Below are 17,321 nucleotides of genomic sequence, written 5' to 3'. Positions count from 1 at the left end.
CCAGCCAGCCAGCCTTGCCCCATCCTATGAGTGCGTATACAGACACTGCAGGGAAGTAGAGAAATTAAGATGACATACTCGGGCCTAGGTCCTCACACTCCCTTGTATTAATTCGGTGGAGGAAACAGGCTGTGGAATTACACAGAGGGCAAGTGTGAACTCCAGCTTTGCTGTGTGGTGACGGCCAGTGGCCTCACCTCAGCCTTCCACTGACACCCCAGGGCCCATCTCACAGGTGTGCTGTGACCATCACAGGGACATCGGCAGTGCACCCAGGAGGGTCCTTCAGTGTGCATTCAGTAAGCCGGCACAGTGCTGCCTTTTCCTTCCCCCTCACTGGCTGGTTTCACCCGGGGTTCTCAGTCCGTGACACTGAATGGCCAGAGACCATCAGTGGCTCTCCTAGAGAGGAGACATGTACATCTATGACATGCCCAGTTCCATACCCGTGTAGTTAGCTTTTTATGCACTGACCGTGTGCCAGACACCCAGCTGGACGTTTGTATTTATTCCCTCCTCTAAGTTTTATAATCGCCTTTGAGGTGGACGGTATCGTCCCTCTTTGAAAGATAAGACCACTTCACATTCTGAGTCTCGCTCCCTTCTCTGTCAAATCAGCCTGAGTCTGAAAGTACTGGAGCTCGGTTTGAAGGCCCGGCTGCTTCCTGCCACACTTCCTGCCACACTTGCGAAACTGGCCTGGCCATGTGTGTCAGAGCAAAGAGTGCAACCACAGGGCTCTTATGGGGTAATGCCGCTTGTTTAGACTTCGCTCGTAAGAGTCTGAATGTCTTGTGGAAGAATCTGAGCAGGGATTTGGACCTTTAGGAAACCGCTGGGGTCACACAGGTCTGGGGTACAAGGGGGAGGAGGATAGTCGTGGGACGGTACATGATGGTGATGATGGTGATGACTATCACACCACCAGGAATATGAGCGGCCAGCATTTAGTGAGTGCCTACTGCATACCAACAGCATACTAAACAAGGTACAGGCATTATCTCGCATACCCCTCCTCAAAGCCCTAGGAGGCCAGGTCCATTTTCCAGTTTAGGAAACTGGGATAGTAGGTGAGACAGTTGGGATTCAGAGCTCAGAACCAACTGATTCCAGAACCCATGCTCTTGACCACTGCATTCATGGCCCACTGTCAAGCACCATAAGTCCCTGGCCATTTGGGACCTGTCAGAGTCTCCAGAACAGGGAAAAGTAGGGTGTGCTGGTGGAAGGAACACCAAGCAGGACCCCCGGAGCTTGTCCCTACCTGACTGTGTGACCTGGAACAGCTCCTACTCTCCTCCCCACCTCAAAATGCAGCAGGTAGAACCAAAGAGGTCCCTTCACTATGGGTTGCATCCTACCCCCTGCCCTGTGTTTGATCCCCCTGCTCTCCCTTCTTCTGGGGTCGGAGCCCACCCGAGCAGTGACTGAAGTAGTAGTTCTGGGTGAGTTGCTAAGTTGACAACAATCAGCAGATACCCACAAAACCATGCTCAACGTTCTGACACTTGTCTAGTTATTTCCCAATATCTCAGTTTTTCCATTGACTATCTGAGTGAACGTGGGAAGCCGCAATATTACCCAAAAAAGCATGGCCCCCCGCTGCGTAATGTTTAGTGACAGCTGCTGTTCATCTGTAATGCCAGGCCTTTGTGAAGCAATTTAAGCACATCACACTCTCTTTTATCCTCTGAAATAAGTTTTGTTATCCTCTTTTGGTAGTTGTAGAAACTGAGGTTCAAAAGGATCAGATAACTTACCCAAGTTCCCACACCTAGGAAGCACGTGAGCTAAACCCAGAGCCCACCTCTCCCTGGCAGGAAAGTCTATCCACTCAGCCCCCCATGAGTAACGAGTTCCATCTGAGCCTCACATCCCCTCCCCCACCTGCACATGGAGGCAGAGCTCCTACAAGGATTGATAGGGTCATGTATGCACTTGGCCTGCCTCAGAGCCAGGATCCAGTAGACACTTCACAGAGAGAACTGGTTTACAGCTATTCTAACACTGGGGGAAATAAAATGTATGTTTGGGCTCATTCTGTTTCAGCCATTTAGCTTCATGTACCTCTGTTCAATGTCCCAACACAGCGCTCCTCACACTGTAATGTGTACTCCACCTGGAGATCTTATTAAATGCAGGTTCTGACCCATTAGATCTGAGGTCAGGCCCAAGTTTGTGCATTTTGACCAAGATCTCAGGGAATGCCAGTGCTTCTAGCCCAAGGACCGTAGTTTGAGTAGCAAGGTCCTGGAGCAGCCCTCCTGGCCCCATCTCAGAGAGAGGGTTCCAATGGGGATAGCTACTCCCAAACTCCTTTAAAAGAAGCCAGAAGCCCCAGCCATGATGTCTGTTCTCCCTCTCTCTCTCTCTCTCTCTCTCTCTCTCACACACACACACACACACACACACACACACAGCGGTGGGAGACCAAGGAGCATCATAAATCTAGTAGATCTGAGCAAAGTGAGGCTGAAGAGAGTTGAACTGAGCTAATTAGCCAGGCATTGACAATGGTGATTATTTCTCAAGGACATGTAAGTGACAGAAATCCCCACCTCCAGGCCCAATTAGCACATCATCAAGAGCTAGGGTCAGCCTCCTGGATTTCTGAGCTCAGCGTAAGAGACTGGAGGAAACATCACCAACTCCACGTCACCCCCATCCCACCCCCAAGGGAAGATCCCACCTGGAGTCCCTGATACTTGAGAGTTCCCCAGAGCAGACAGACTGGCCCGGGCAGGGACTAGGAAGGCCCTGCCTTGACCTTGATCCAGGTTCTCTTGTGCTGCTCTTCACGGCTCATCCATCTAACACACAGTCACACACATACACACACTCACACTCCTGAACAATTCCGTACCAACCAAAGGCCTGAAAAAGTCTTTGGATCACCCCCCTCCAGCCCTGCCTCAGACCCCTGACGTCATCCCCATCTGAAGAGCTCTTACTTCTTACTTCTGGGGCTACCATCACATGCCCGGTGCTTGTTATATACATGTGTGATTTCTAATGGTTCATTCCACAGGGGAGGTTATTATCAGAGAAGTCCCCGGCGCTGGCTTCCCATTGACTGGGTGTCTGGCTGCAGATGCCGCCCCGCCCCACTGGCTGCAGGGCAGTCTGGGACACGTTAGCTCACTCTCCCAGTCTGCCTTTGCGATCTGAAAATGGCAGTAATAACAACCATACCAATCTCACAGGCTTGTTGTGAACATTACGTGTGATCGTGAACACAAAACCCTTAGTGTGAGGCCTGGAATGGGAAATGCGCTCAGTAAATTGAGAATGAGTATTGCAGTTTCCACCGCACACAATGACTCTCCGAAAGGGATCCCGCTTCGCTCTGGTTTAGGATAAGCCCAGATCCCACCCAAAACTGCGTTCTCCTTCTCCCCCTCGAGAATCCCCGGTCTGGCCCTTAGCGGTGAGAGCCGTGAGCGCCAGGCGCACGTGGCCGTGCCTCCCGGCTGCTGGGGACTGCGCCTGTGGCTTCAGGGCTGGAGACAGGAGGAGGGTCGGAGGCCCGCTTGGCAGTGACCTCGGGGCCGGGGAGCCCAGCCCCCCTCCGTCACAGGCACTGGCAGCAGCAGAGGTGGGAAGGGGATTTTCTCAGGCAGATGGTGAGCAGGTGGCATGGCGGTGGGAGGGCTCCCATGATCACCCCCGCTGGGCACGGTGCCCACCCCAAGCCCACAGCCCAGAAACAAATGCCGTAGATGCCTCCGGAGACCCCGCAGGTCCTCCAGGGGACTGCTTGTCAAGACTTAGATGCAGCGCTGGGGCATCAGTCCCAGAGGAGAAGCTGGAGCCAGAGGGCCAAGCATTGGGCTGCTCCCTAGGACACGGGGTCTTAACGTCCACAGTGTCTGCCTTGGCCTCCCTCCTCAGTGCCTTGGCCCCCACTGTCCTTCTGCCTGGCACGCTCCTCCCCACCTGCCGCACAGTTGGCTCCTCCTCAGCTCAAATGTCCCCTTCCGAGGGGCGTGCTCCAGAGGAACGCCCCTCCACCCACAGCTGTCTGTCGCAGAGTCCTCAGTGTGGCCTGGAGATCAGAATCAGAATTTTCAATACCAACAACCAGGCCCACTTCCAAACCAATCGAAGACGGGTGTCTGGGGGGTTGTCACTTTACAGGGGCAAGGTCTGCTCTCCACACTTCAGCCCTAGTCTCAAGTTGTGGATTACATGGGAGCGTCCGTGTGGCTGAGAACACAGTCATCGGCAAACACGTATAGAGTGCCTACTGTGGGCTAGATGTGGCATATACTTTAGGTACTTCCTTACGTGAAAGGCTGCCTTTAATTCTCCAGCAGCTCTGAGAGGTAGGCTGGGAGAGGGTAAAAGGCTTATACAGGTCATGGTCAGCCAACCAGAAAGAGATGAAGCTGGACTGTGAAACCAGGATTTCCTGTGTTCAAAGCCCACGCTCTTGCCCTGCAGTTCAGGATAGAGAACAGGATGTGAATTCTGGGAACTAGTGAAGCTGCGGCCCAAACTCCTGAGTTCTCACTCGCTCCGAGGGCCCCCTTTGGCTTCCTCCAAGCCACACAGCAGACTGGTCCCGGGGCTTCCTTGTGGCCATCTGCCCGGCCTCATCCTGGAGGATGCTGGGGGCTCCAAGGGGCGTCCTGGTCCAGGCTGCCACTGACAGCCTCCCTAACCCGGTGCGTCTCCCTCTTCTGCTCCTCAGGGCAAAGACTGCACTGTGCCCATCAACACCTGCATCCAGAACCCCTGTCAGCACGGAGGCACCTGCCACCTGAGCGAGAGCCACAAGGATGGGTTCAGGTAACAGCTCACCCGTGGGCCTTTCCTCCCTCCCTCCGAGGGCTTTCTGGGCAGACTGCTGGGGCAGGCTGAAGAAGCACAGCTGCTCACCGAGGGCCTACCCTGTGGCCACACTGTGCCAAGCCCATCGTGTGGGTGATCTCAAGGCTCTTCCACCCTATGAGGGAGCTACTGTGATCGCTACGATGCAAATAAGAAGGTCGGGGCGCCCACAGGAGCAATCCTTTGCCTGCAGTGACACGGTTAGTAAGCACGGGTGCAGGGAATTCGGGGAGGCTGTCTCCAGAGCCAGGAGGGCACCAAGGGAGGCCACAGCTGCTGGCAGAGTCAGAGAAGGATGGCATGACGACTCAGAGCCCCACCAGCACGGCAATTCCACCACTCTTCTGTGTGATAAAAACAGTGATAACAGGTGACATTGACTACATGTTCATTATGAGCCAGGCACGAGCTAGTCGTGTAGTATCTCATTTAAACCCTCACAGTGACCCTACCCACTACAGGTTGGGGCTAGCCCCATTTAACGGATGAAGAAACTGAGACACAGAGGTGGATTTGCTCTGGGTCACCTATCCTGACGCTCATTCCTGGGTCTTCCCACCCAACCTTGTTCCTCCTTAAGAGCTCAGGAAGAAAAGAGGATAGAAGCCACTTACGTTTTTCCCATCCGTGTTCTAAAAGCAGGCTTTCAAGGCCTCTGCCAAACCCCAGGCCCCCTTCCTACTTCCCACCCTTCTCAGCTGCTTTCAGATGCCCAGTTTTCCCGACCCCTGGCCCTGGCAAAAGCAGACCAGTGGGAAGTGGTTCCTTTAGCACCCCTAGTGAGTGAGTGGGTCAGGCAGGAGAGGAGGGGTGCCTGGTGCCAAGCTGTGTGTGGATGTGTTAGAGCTCAGATTGCAAACAACTATTGAAGGCACTCTGGCTGTGTGGTCTGCGAAAGAAATCAGGTTCTGGGCTCCCAGTTCTCCTCCCCGGGGAACCCAGTCTACCCCTGTGTCCACCTGCCAAGCCAGTGAAAAGTGAAATTCAAGGCAAGTTTTGTTTTCCTGCCTGAAGTCGGCCAAACCACCCACTCCGACCTTCACACTGGGAGCAGGGGCGAGGAGAAACCACACAGAAATCTCACGGAGGTGGCGATGTGGCCCCAGCCAGGAAACACACCTCCAGGGTCAGAGCCTGGCTCTGCCCTCCCAGCCAAGGGATGGAGGTCTGCAAGAGGGAGGAGTGCCCCCTGCAGGCGACTGTCTCTCCCCTCTCTGGTTCCCTACGCATTGCACCCCGCCCCCCTCTTTGTAGGTATCTCTCTCCATCTCTGAGGCTGCAGGTGAGCAGAAGGATCCTGTTTCCACCCTCAGTCGCTGAGGGGATTCAAATAAACTGGAAATATTTGTAGAATTTCATTTTCAAGGAAAAGGGCCCAGACCTACAGGATTAGGGAAATGGGGTGGAGGATTAAGGCAATGAGGCCCACATACTGGGGATAGCATAGTTTGTGTGGACCTCCCAAGGAGCAGCAACACCCTCCCTCACTAGGTGAGTACCTGATAGGTTGGCAAAGCGAGGGACACCTGTCAGGGAAGCTCTGCTCCCTTTTTCCGTCCTGTGTCTGTTTGCTAGGACGGCTGTAACAAAGTACCACACAGGGCTGGCTTGGAACAACACAAATGTATTCTCTCACATTTCTAGAAGCCAGGAGTCCAAACTCAAGGTGTCAGCAGGGCCATGCCCACCCTTAAACCTGTAGGGGAAGGGCCCCATCCTAGCTTCTGCTGGTGCCTGGCGATTTGGGGCCGTCCTTGGCTTGCAGCCGCCCCACTGTGGTCTCTGTCTTCATCACCACGTGGCGTTCACCCTGTGTCTGTCTCCTCGTGCCTGTGTTTTTGTAAGGACGGCAGTCATAATGGACCAGGGGCCCACCCTCCCCCAATATAACTGCATCTTAAGTTACATCTGCAATGACCCTATTTCCAAATGAGGTCACCTTCTGAGGTGCTGGGGGTTAACATATCTTTTTGAGGGGACACAGTTCAACCCATAACACCTCTTGCACGTCAGAATTCTAGAAGTATCACGCGCCTCTTCATCAGATGCTTCTCCAGTCTTGATGCATTATCTGCTCACAAAAAGAGCAAAGACTAGCAGAGCTGGCCAGGCAGGAGACCAAGACGGGAGATGGGACCCATCCTACAACCCCACAGCTAACTGGATGCTCTTGGAGTCTCCTTGACAACCCCCTGCCAAGGTTTCCAGTTTGGGCAGAGGAGACTTTAGTCTCCTTCCCACCTTCTGTCCACTGCATGAGCAACCCGTTCCCTCACCAGCCATCCGTATCCCACTTTCATGCAATTCTACAGCTCTGGGGACAGCCAGGGTAACTCATTTCAGGAAAATAGGCAACACTATGGTTTCAGACCTTTGAAAGCCTACCCTCCATCCGACTCTGAGGAAATGGCTTTTCATGAACACCCAGAGTCCCTCACAGAAAAAAGGAATGCATCATTTTGCTCCACCTCAAGAGCTCAGACTGAAGAACCCCCTCTGGCCTTCTGTAGAAAATGTGACACAGTTTTCAGGTTGTAGAGGAAAGGAGGTTAAGTAGGATTCTAGAAATCCACTTCCTATCAGTTTAGTTTTGTAGCTAAATCCCAAATCAGAGCAATCTCTAAAACAGAGAAAGGCCTGGAATCCTGGGTCTGAAGCTGGAACAGACGTTCATGAATGGGGTGTAGATCCCTGACGGGGGGCTGGGCTGCAGAGGGAGTAACTCCCTGCAGCTCATTTAATCAGATACTCACCTCCCACCCATGCCCCTTCTCATCTGCTCAGCTTCTCTGTCCCGGCTTAGTTTGCAGGTTGGGCAGAGGATGGCCAGAGGTTTGAGGTTTTTATCCAAGAGATGCAGCACTCCAGAGACAAGTTAAGGGACTGCATCATGCGATCCAGTGTTTTAAGCCAAGCTCACCGGAGAGCCTCAGCGCTGGCATCCTCCTGCCCCATCCACTTATCCCCCAGAAGCTGGAGTGGTCTCAGAAGTAGGCGTACAGGGGCGCCTGGGTGGCTCAGTCGGTTAAGCGTCTGCCTTCGGCTTAGGTCATGATCCCAGGGTCCTGGGATCGAGACCCACATCGGGCTCCCTGCTCAGTGGGAAGCCTGTTTCTCCCTCTCCCACTCCCCCTGCTTGTGTTCCCTTTCTCGCTGTGTCTCTCTCTGTCAAATAAATAAATAAAATCTTTAAAAAAAATAAAATAAAATAAAATTTAAAAAAAGAAGTAGGAGTACATACGGGGACAATGGCATCCCTGAGAAAGAGTAAGGAGGCCAGGTATGGAAGTATCCAGAACTGAAGCCAGCTAACATGTTCTGAGCATTTTCTATGTGCCAGATCCCCTCCTGAGCCTTTTACTTGTTTTTTTTTTTTAATAAAGATTTTATTTACTTATTTGACAGAGAGAGACACAGCGAGAGAGGGAACACAAGCAGAGGGAGTAGGAGAGGGAGAAGCAGGCTTCCCCCTGAGCAGGGAGCCCGATGCGGGGCTCGATCCCAGGACCCTGGGATCATGACCTGAGCCGAAGGCAGACGCTTAACAACTGAGCCACCCAGGTGCCCCTGAGCCTTTTACTTGTATCATCTCCTTACTCCCCACAACCACCACAGCGGGGAAGTAATACTCCCCCAGTCACTAGATGTGGAAACTGAGACACAGAATTTAATTAATTTGCCTAAGGTCTAATAGCCAGGGAGTAGCAGACCCAGAATTCATTCCCCATACTCGGCTGCAGATCCTGATCTTGGCTACCATGTCCTATTCGGGCTCAAGGTAGAAAGCCTGCCCTTGAGTAGAAAGTCACTCAAAGGGGGATGTTTGTTACGCTGTTTGTCTCTTTGTCTATAAACCACTACCCACAGAGGAGCCAAAGGAAGACAGCTGGAGGCATTTAAGCTCTCGCCAGGAAACCACTTCCAGCTGGGGGAATGGTGCGGGAGCAGGCAGCCATCCAGGGCCGGGGGAGATGGGAGTATTGCCCGGAGACAGCGGGCTAGATGAAATGACCTCTCAGGCCCCTAAGGGTCTTCCTGCACCGGCCCCCAAGGCTTCACGTGTACATGGTGCTGCCTCGGACCTCCATCCAGAGAGAAACCTGACTAATTACATGCCCCCCAACCTTCTTTTCTGCCACTCCAACCCCACCCCACTCCCTGACCCCTGGCTCCCCTCCTCCCCACCCTGCACGATCTCCCCAAAGCTGCTCCTGCCCTCTGGGCTTTGAGGGCCAGCGGTGTGAAATCAATCCAGATGACTGTGAGGACAACGACTGTGAGAACAATGCCACCTGTGTGGACGGGATCAACAACTACGTGTGCGTCTGCCCTCCTAACTACACGGGTAAGGTCCCCTGGCACCTGTGCACGGTGGTGGGCCAGCTGTCATGCGCTAAAGATTACTCTTTTCTTAGCTTCTTTCAGGGCCCCCGCCCTCTCCCCCTGTGGACAGATGTGAATCCCCAAAACCCGGTGCTGTGCCAGGAGGGGCTTCCCAGAGGCCTCTCTGCTTGTCAGCCCCTCCTAATCCCCCCCTGCACATCACTAGCTCCTCCTGGCTTTGAAATAGGTTCCCAGGGCACTCGCAGCTGTCTGCTCCGCTAGCTGATGGCCATCCCCTCCTTTGGGAACCCCAGAGACCCAGTGGTGGTTGAGGCCAGCGAGAGGTGTTTGCATTACATTTCTGCTTTGTTCAGGTCTAGTCTGCTTTCTCTGGAAATTTACACTTTCTCGACACTCTGCTAGTTGCTGAGGATACAAAAATGACCAAGACAAAGTTCCCTCTCCTAAGAAGCTCATCGTCAAGTAGAGAGAGACAGTATTCAGTAGAAAGAGAATATAACACCTGTAAGCCCCAGGGGGTCATGGGATCACAGAGGAAGAACCTAACCCAGCCAGAGAATCAAGGAAGGCTCCCCACAGGTTATTCCTCAGGATAATCATCCTACCTACCCACCCCCAAAACGCAGCACCTTTATTTCCTATATTAACAGCCCCTGATGAGAATAGTTAAGTAGACTAGATGATGAAGCAAAATGCCACCCAGTGGTATGAGCACAGCCTCCTTTGTTATAGGATCAACCCGAAGTGGAATATCCCAGAATGGAATTCCATAAATTCCATGAGTTCTTTGAGGAAAAGCCTCCAGGAACAAAAAGTTGGAGCAGCACTGTATGTAATAATACCTCCCTTCCACATGATACAAAGCAGTCTATTAGAGGTTCTGACAATTCTTGCTTGAAAGAATGCTATTTAACTTTGTTTAACCCAGCAAGTCCCAAATTTATTTGAAGTCAGAACTTCCCTCCTACCCTACCCGAGAACTCCTTCCCAATGCAGACTTTGTGTGTTGCAAGAAACACATTTTAGGAAATAGCAACCTAAGGCAAGGATGAAAACAAGGACCAGGCACCCCAGGGACTGCTATGCTCTACCCTATTGGCACCTGGCTTGACATCAGGAATGAGGTAGGAGATGGGAATACACAGACGATGATTAGAGGCAGTCCTGAGGCCTATAGAGAAGGAAGCCAAATAGCCCCCATTGTCCCTCAGGACCCTGTGCCTTATGCAGACCCCTGGCCCGTTAGCCAGGTATTCCCCAAGCACACTCTTGGGACTGTGGTAGAGTACGCCAAGGCCAAATGAGAAAACCACCTGCTAGTCCTCAGCCTCCCGGAGTCCCAGGGAAGGCTTTATGCTGGAACAAAGTGCAGGGATGGCCTGATGGTCTACTCCTCTACATCTTCCACCTTCCCAGAGAGGAGTTGTAGCCAAGAGTTAAGTTAGGAAGAGGCAGCACTTATTATGCATCTACTGTATACAGACCACTGAATTAGCTGCTAGGGATACCAAAAAGTCTACCAAAAAGTCTAAAAGTAGGCTCTCAAGGGGCATCTGGTCTACCTAGATGAGAGGAGTTGTCATATAGGGTTAAATCGTTGGTCCAGAAAAATCTGCTCAGTACCAGAAGAGGGACAGTAAAAATCCCAGCAGTTAAAAAAAGAAGGCAAAAGGACTCAAAATAGGCTTTGGGGCAAAGGAAGGGCGTGAACTGAATTTATGGTAGGCAAATGGGCAGTGGAACGGGGGCTGAGGAGACACTGAGGTGGCTTCCTGCCCCAGTTGAATAGCATGGCCTGTGTCTGCAGTTAACTGAAGTGCATCTCTACCTGCGGATGGGATGTCATGGTTTTCTCTGTCCCAGAAAATGCTAGTCCCACACAGAAGCTTGTCTGCCTCTCTGGGTCTCTCCAGTAAGTGAGGAAGAGGAAACAGCTTATAAAGAACACAGTGCCATCTGTGGTCTTGAGTGGCTGGCAAAATGAGGATAGGGTAGGGGTCAGCTTGCCCCTTTCACAGCACAGAACAGACTCTGGGGCTGCGTTTGTCATCCATTTCCTCCCCAGCCACCCTCAGGACCTTCCTCTGCCCTGCCCCAGCAGCCTTCTCTGTCCGTGTTCCCACCCCCACCTCTGAGAGAAATTCCATGGGTGAAGTTTTCCTCTCTTAGATCACTCTCCACCTGGCTTGACCACGTGGAATTTAAGGGAACCCAAAGCTCAGGGGTGCTTCTGCCACTGCCCTCCCCCCTGCTGTCCTGTCTCACTCAGCTCCACATTCCCAGAATACATCTCAGATGGTATGAGCCTTGGGAGCTTATTATGGAAGTGCCATCCCTGGGTATTTATGACCCATTAGGCATTCCTTGGCACGATGAATTTCAAAGGGAGTGTATTCAGAGACCTAAATTCCAAAATTCCTGTCATAGTTTCTTCTCTGAGAAAATCCAGGGGGCTTACTTATCTACAGCAGGTGGACTATGCTAAGCCACGTCTGCTCTTCCAGGAAGCCTCTGGGTTTCCACGGAGTTTACCTCTGTGGTCACACATCTCTGTGTTACAGTCACCTACTGATTTGTAGATCTGCCCCCCTAGGCCATGGGGAGGACAAGACCAGGTCACTGTTGTGTCCCTAGTACCTGTCACGGTATCTACCACACAAGGATGTGGAATGAAAAAAAGCAATTAAGCATAGCCCGAGGTCAGGGGCTAGCGTCCTGTGGTTTCAGCTGCAGCAGCCCCTGAACAATCAAGTGAAACAACCAAAGGATGGTGCTAGGACAGTGCCCGGGGGAAATGCCAGAGTCTTCCCAGCGCCACTGCTAGGGAGACCGAGGCAGAGGTACAGGAGAAAGGATATGCCGAGAGAGTGAGTGCAGGACGCCTGAGATCCATGACCTCCTGGATGACAGGGCTCGATGGATCTGACCTGCTAGCCAGGGTCTCCCAGGCGCCTGACCTTTCTACCCACCCCCACAGGTGAGCTGTGCGACGAGGTGATTGACCACTGCCTGCCCGGGATGAACCTCTGTCAGCATGAGGCCAAGTGCATCTCCCTGGACAAAGGATTCAGGTGAGGCTTGGCTTTGTGTCCCCAGCAGCATAGGGTCCTGAGGTCTCTGCCTCCAATGGGGCCCTCTCCATTCTCTCCCTCTCCCGATCTCTCTCCGCCTGTTACTTGTTCATTACCATGTGCTTCTCCGTGTCTCTGACTGGTCATGGTCTAATTCTTTCAGTCTCTTCATTTCCCTATGCATGTGCCTCTGTCTCTGTCCCTTTGTGGTTCTCTCTCTTTGTAAGTCTGTCTCTTTCTCTCTGTGTGTCTATAGATAGACAGACAGATGAAGATAAAGATATCCTCTCTTTCCCTTACCCCTCTCCTTCCCCTCCTGCTCCCCCTCCTTCCTCTCTCCCCACCCCACCCCCTCCAACCCCAGCATAGCTTTCCTTTCCAGAGCTAGTACAGTAGAACAATCCCACTGAAGAACTGAGTCTGAGGGTATTTGGTCACCTTCCTCATGTGCATCCTTCACAGCATTCTGCCCTCTGTGGCTCCAGCGAGTTTGCCAGCTTATGCACCTGTGTATGTTGGGGGGCCAGGGAGGGGAGAGGGAGCACTGACTGGGTTCAGCAGCCATGGCCACTGGTGGAGCTGTCTCCTTGGTGAGCAGCAGAGCCCACAGGAGCTCAGGGAGCACAGGAGCAATTCTAAGGGTGGAAGGAGAGTCTGCCTCAGGAGAAAGCACCAGTTCCAGAGCCTGAGGATCAAATGACACCCCCTGGGAAATCACTCCCGGGCTCTGTCCCTACTTCCTCCCCCACCCCTCCTTCATGAAAACATGTACCATTGCCTCTTCTGGAGAAAACCCTGAGATCCTTGAGTCTGGGGTCATCTGACATCAGTAGGGACATCCCAGAACCCTAGGGCCAAGAATAGTCTCCCCTAAACACTCTCCCAAAGCTGCCTTGCACACACAGTTGTCTCCCCTTGTCCCCAACAGGCTCTGTCCAACACTGAAGGGGGGGTGGGAGCCTCTAGCACCAGAGAATCTGGGGGAGCATGCAGACCAGAGCAGCTGGGGGCACCCCAGATGAGCCTTCAGCAAAGGTATCTGAAGTGACTCCACAGAGTCACCCCTAAAGATGAGGCATGTGGGTCTGGAGCTCCATGCCTATGCTGACAAGTCTTTAAAAAGAATCCTGACCAGACTTTCATCCAGTAGCATCTCCAGCCTCTGGAGCTCTGGGTCTAGATGGCTCTAGATCTGTCATCAGTCTGAGTCTGTCCAGCTTTCAGTCATAAGGCAGAGAGTTCCCAGACTCGGAGGAGGGTTTTTGAGACTATGATGCTATGCTGCAAAGCTTAGCACTTCGAGGAAACCCAGGATTTTAGAAATCCTGAGGCTAATGACATCATAAAATCACAGAATCTTAGGGACTTAGGAACTGTGGACTCTTTGATTCATAAATCTCTAAGACCTAAGAACTAGAAAACTCTTAATGATCCTAGAATCTAAGAATTATGGGTTCTAGTTGTTGTCCCTCAGTGAGCCGAATCTTCAGTCCTCAAATTCTCACTGTGATAAGTGCTGTGGGTATTGCAAGAGGTTTCTGATTCCCTCCCTCTTGAGGCCCTTTCTGTGGACCTGAGGGAGGAAAATTTGACACAAAACAAATGTGTAGAAAGAAGGCATTTCTGGGGCCCTTGATTCTGGCTCTGAGTGTTGATGGGGAGCTGAGGGGAGAGGAGAACCTGCTAAAGCAAAGGGAAGTCCTCACACACTTTAGGAGGTGAGCTGAGATGGGTGGGATTTGAATGAGCTGGGGGGGGTGGCCACGAGCAGGAGAAGGGTCTAGAATAGGTGAAGGTGAGAGAGTGACATGAGCATGTCTTATCTGGTGTTTTCCTTTCCTATTTTGACATCTCAAGCCTAGAGCTTGAGAGCATCACCTACAGCATCACCAGGGAAAATGCTAGAGGCCTGTTAGGGCCTCTGGTTTTGCTGACAGCAAAGGAAGCTTCAGTCCTTCCATGCCCGTACCCTCATTCAAATCTGCCTTATCTGCTCTGCTCCCCTCTGAGAGGTGCCACGTGGGCTCTTAGGTAGTTGAGCTGCGGGAGTGTAAGTAAGGGTGAGGGATGCCTCCCAACCCCTCAACCCCACTTTTCCTACTCCTGGATTTGGCTTCAACTCAGGGCTGCTCTTTAACTGAAGGAAGAGGCCAAGGGGAGGCAGAGATGCATAATACAAACCTGAACCCAAAGCAGAGCAGGCTGGACTGCCAAGCAGAGTGCTCTGGGGGTGCCTACGAGGGGCAACAGTGGTGACGAGGCAGCTGAGCTGTGAAGGACAGTAGAAGATCCATAGCTGGAAAGCAGGTCAGTGGCTTCCTCGAGCTCAGAGGACAATGGCCTGACAGAGCACAGTGAGCATGAGAACTGGTCCAAAGTGGTCCATCCAGGGTATAGGTCTGGGGTTGGGGTGTTAGGGACTTGGGACCAGAGACATAAGCAGGGCCAGAGATCATGACCCTCTGGTACTTGTCCCTAGAAACCTCACTCTACTGTAGCCAAGGCCCCTTGAGTTCTAGGGGAATATAGAATATGGAATAGGAAGAATATGGAATATAGCAGGAAACCAGTCTAGCTTTCAAAATCCTGAGATGATATAGTTATGCACAGTGTATCCTAGCATCTTGAAGAGGTCTACGGGCCAGCTTAATAATGTGAATTTTATTAAAATGCATTTAAATCAAAAACCCCTTCTCCCAGGGCAACATCTCCTAATCTTAACCCTCCTCCCCTTCCCTCCCTCTCCTCTCCTCTCCTCTCCTCACCCATATCCCAAGGCAGGCTGCAGGGACAGTAACAAGAGACGTGCAGCCAATGCAACCTTTGCCCAAGTTTGGAAATGCTTATCCTTGAAGATTTCCTTGTATGATGTTCTAATGAGGATTCAACAGAACAGATAAAACTATATAACTATCTGTGATATAAACACATAATCATAATGTACCAATCATAATGTACCAAAACCCAGAAAATAATGAAGCAGACTGCCCGTGAACACTGGGAGTCATAATGACAGAAACACAGATCACGATGATTACCGCGCGCGGAGGACTTCCTGTGCGTCAGGCGCAGTGGCCTATCTCCCGTCGCGCTCCGCAGTCTTAGGCTGTAAAACAACTATCCGCTTGCTAGGCGGGGGCTGAGGTGCCGCGAGGTGAAGCAAGCCACCCGTGTACTCACACACAGAGACAGCTGGGGCTGCGAGTCAGTCCAGGCCTGGCCGATTTATTAGCTAAATCCGGAGACTCCTGATGTCCTGGGACCAAGGACGTCACTTGGTTATGCCCCCTTGTTCAGAATCAAAGTCCTATACATAACAAAACCATCTAAGCCTTACACTTTAGAAGAAAGGCAAGGGGAAAACATTTGAGAACATTAGGAAATGCAGGTGATACCCCCAGACGCTTCTCTTTAGCAGATAAAGAAATGGTGCCTAGATCCTTGCTAAGGGAAGCGAGGTACAGGACCCAGCGGCAGCCGCATCCCAGGGGAGCTTGTGGGGAGTGCAGATTCCCAGGCGCCACCCAGACTCCCTGCTCAGAAGCGGCATTTTAACAGGATCCCCAGGGGGCTTTGTTGGCGAAGCACAGGTGTGAAGAGGGCTGTAGCGTTGTCAGGAAGAAGGACGGGAGCACATTCACCTCCAGATCTGCATGCTGTCTGCGAGGGAGCATGGCATCCCCTCTTGGAGACCTCCTCCGCCATCTTGACCCCATGCCTAACAGGCTGGATCTTACCCTGCAAGGACTGAGTGGCGATTGTTGCCTCAGAGAGGCTCATGCGGCTTGAGTTGTTCGCAGGTACTTCTTAGAATTCAGGAGACACAAAGACAAATGCCTCCAGGGGCCAGCCTTAACACTAACAGGGTATACTGAGCGTATGTCCCCACAAGAGGCTTGCCCAATCGGTCTCTTTAAAAACTGCGGTGGAGTGTGGGCTATGACATGAAAGTTTGCACTTTCTGGGGCAGCAGTAGATCAGATACTTCAAATTTACCCTTCAAATAAGTAAAGGTGAACAGGTCAGATCTTAGCCGATTTCAGTTTCTGAATGCAGGCTCAGTGGATCCTCAGATTCTAGAGCTTGTCCTCCTCCGGCGACCCCCCACGCCCCAAGCGTCTTAGCTAGCCATGAATCCACAGCACACACCGTGCTCTGCCCACAACCCCAACAATGCCAGGATCCACTTGTGATTCTACTCTATCCACTCCTACAGGGGGAGGAGCAAGGAGAGGGCGCAGGGAGGATCATCCCTTTGTCCTGATGCTTCTCAGGCCAGGCTCCTCCGTCCCATGTGTATTCAGAGGTCTCGCTTCCCTCTCCGCGATGGCCACCTGTCCCACCTTCCTCCTCTGACCTGCGTAGGCTGTGGTTATCATCTGTACCCCGCCCAGTAGAATTCAGCTGCCGGGCCCGAAGGGGTACGCGGGCTCCCAGCCTGCAGCCGGCAGAAGCGCCCGGAAGTGTTGGTGTTCGCATGTGCCTGTGTGTGCGTCCGCCCCTGCGAGTAATGCAGTGCCTTCAGGTCTCTTTCTTGCTGGGCTATGGGCGCACCTGGGTGCACCTGGGCCAGCAGGTGGTGGGGGGCTGCAGCACCCACCCTTCTCACTGAGCGCCGCTGCCGGCTCCTAACACAGGAGCCCCCACATGACGCAAGCAGACATCAACCTGCGGGGGGACCCAGAGCCCACGGATGGCTGGTGAAGCCGACCGTGGGCCAGGCTCCGGGGAGCCCTCAAGAAGTGAGAGGGACTTAGGACCATGGGTGCACAGAGAAGACAGGCGGCCCCCTGGAAGCCAGCCTGGCCCACAGAACAGCCTTGCTCTGCTGCGTTCCAGGTGCGAATGTCTCCCCGGCTACGGCGGGAAGCTCTGCGAGGTGGACAACGATGATTGCGTGGCCCACAGCTGCCGCCACGGGGCCCAGTGCATGGATGCGGTCAACGGCTACACGTGCATCTGCCCCCAGGGCTTCAGGTATGGTGGACGGGGCCCTCAGGATGGGGCCTGCAGGCTGGGGGACTGGTGGGCTAAGGCAGGCAGGGGAGACACCCACTCCTAGGCAGCACCAGC

General features: G+C 52.8%; 1 protein-coding gene across 2 annotated transcripts in view; it reads left to right on the top strand.

Moving 5' to 3' along the window:
- SLIT3 (slit guidance ligand 3) overlaps nucleotides 1-17,321 on the top strand; it is a 591,752-nt gene that overhangs the window by 556,701 nt on the left and 17,730 nt on the right. For both annotated transcript variants that reach the window (XM_032403687.1, XM_032403688.1), the window contains exons 27-30: nucleotides 4,694-4,791; nucleotides 9,039-9,178; nucleotides 12,155-12,248; nucleotides 17,088-17,225. In XM_032403687.1, coding sequence (XP_032259578.1) covers nucleotides 4,694-4,791; nucleotides 9,039-9,178; nucleotides 12,155-12,248; nucleotides 17,088-17,225 — 470 coding nt within the window. The remainder of the gene's footprint in view (nucleotides 1-4,693; nucleotides 4,792-9,038; nucleotides 9,179-12,154; nucleotides 12,249-17,087; nucleotides 17,226-17,321) is intronic.

The sequence above is a fragment of the Phoca vitulina genome, unplaced genomic scaffold (assembly GCF_004348235.1).
Source record: "Phoca vitulina isolate PV1807 unplaced genomic scaffold, GSC_HSeal_1.0 scaffold6, whole genome shotgun sequence".
In the NCBI taxonomy this organism is placed as follows: Eukaryota; Metazoa; Chordata; class Mammalia; order Carnivora; family Phocidae; genus Phoca; species Phoca vitulina.
This window is presented reverse-complemented; position numbering and strand designations above follow the sequence as displayed.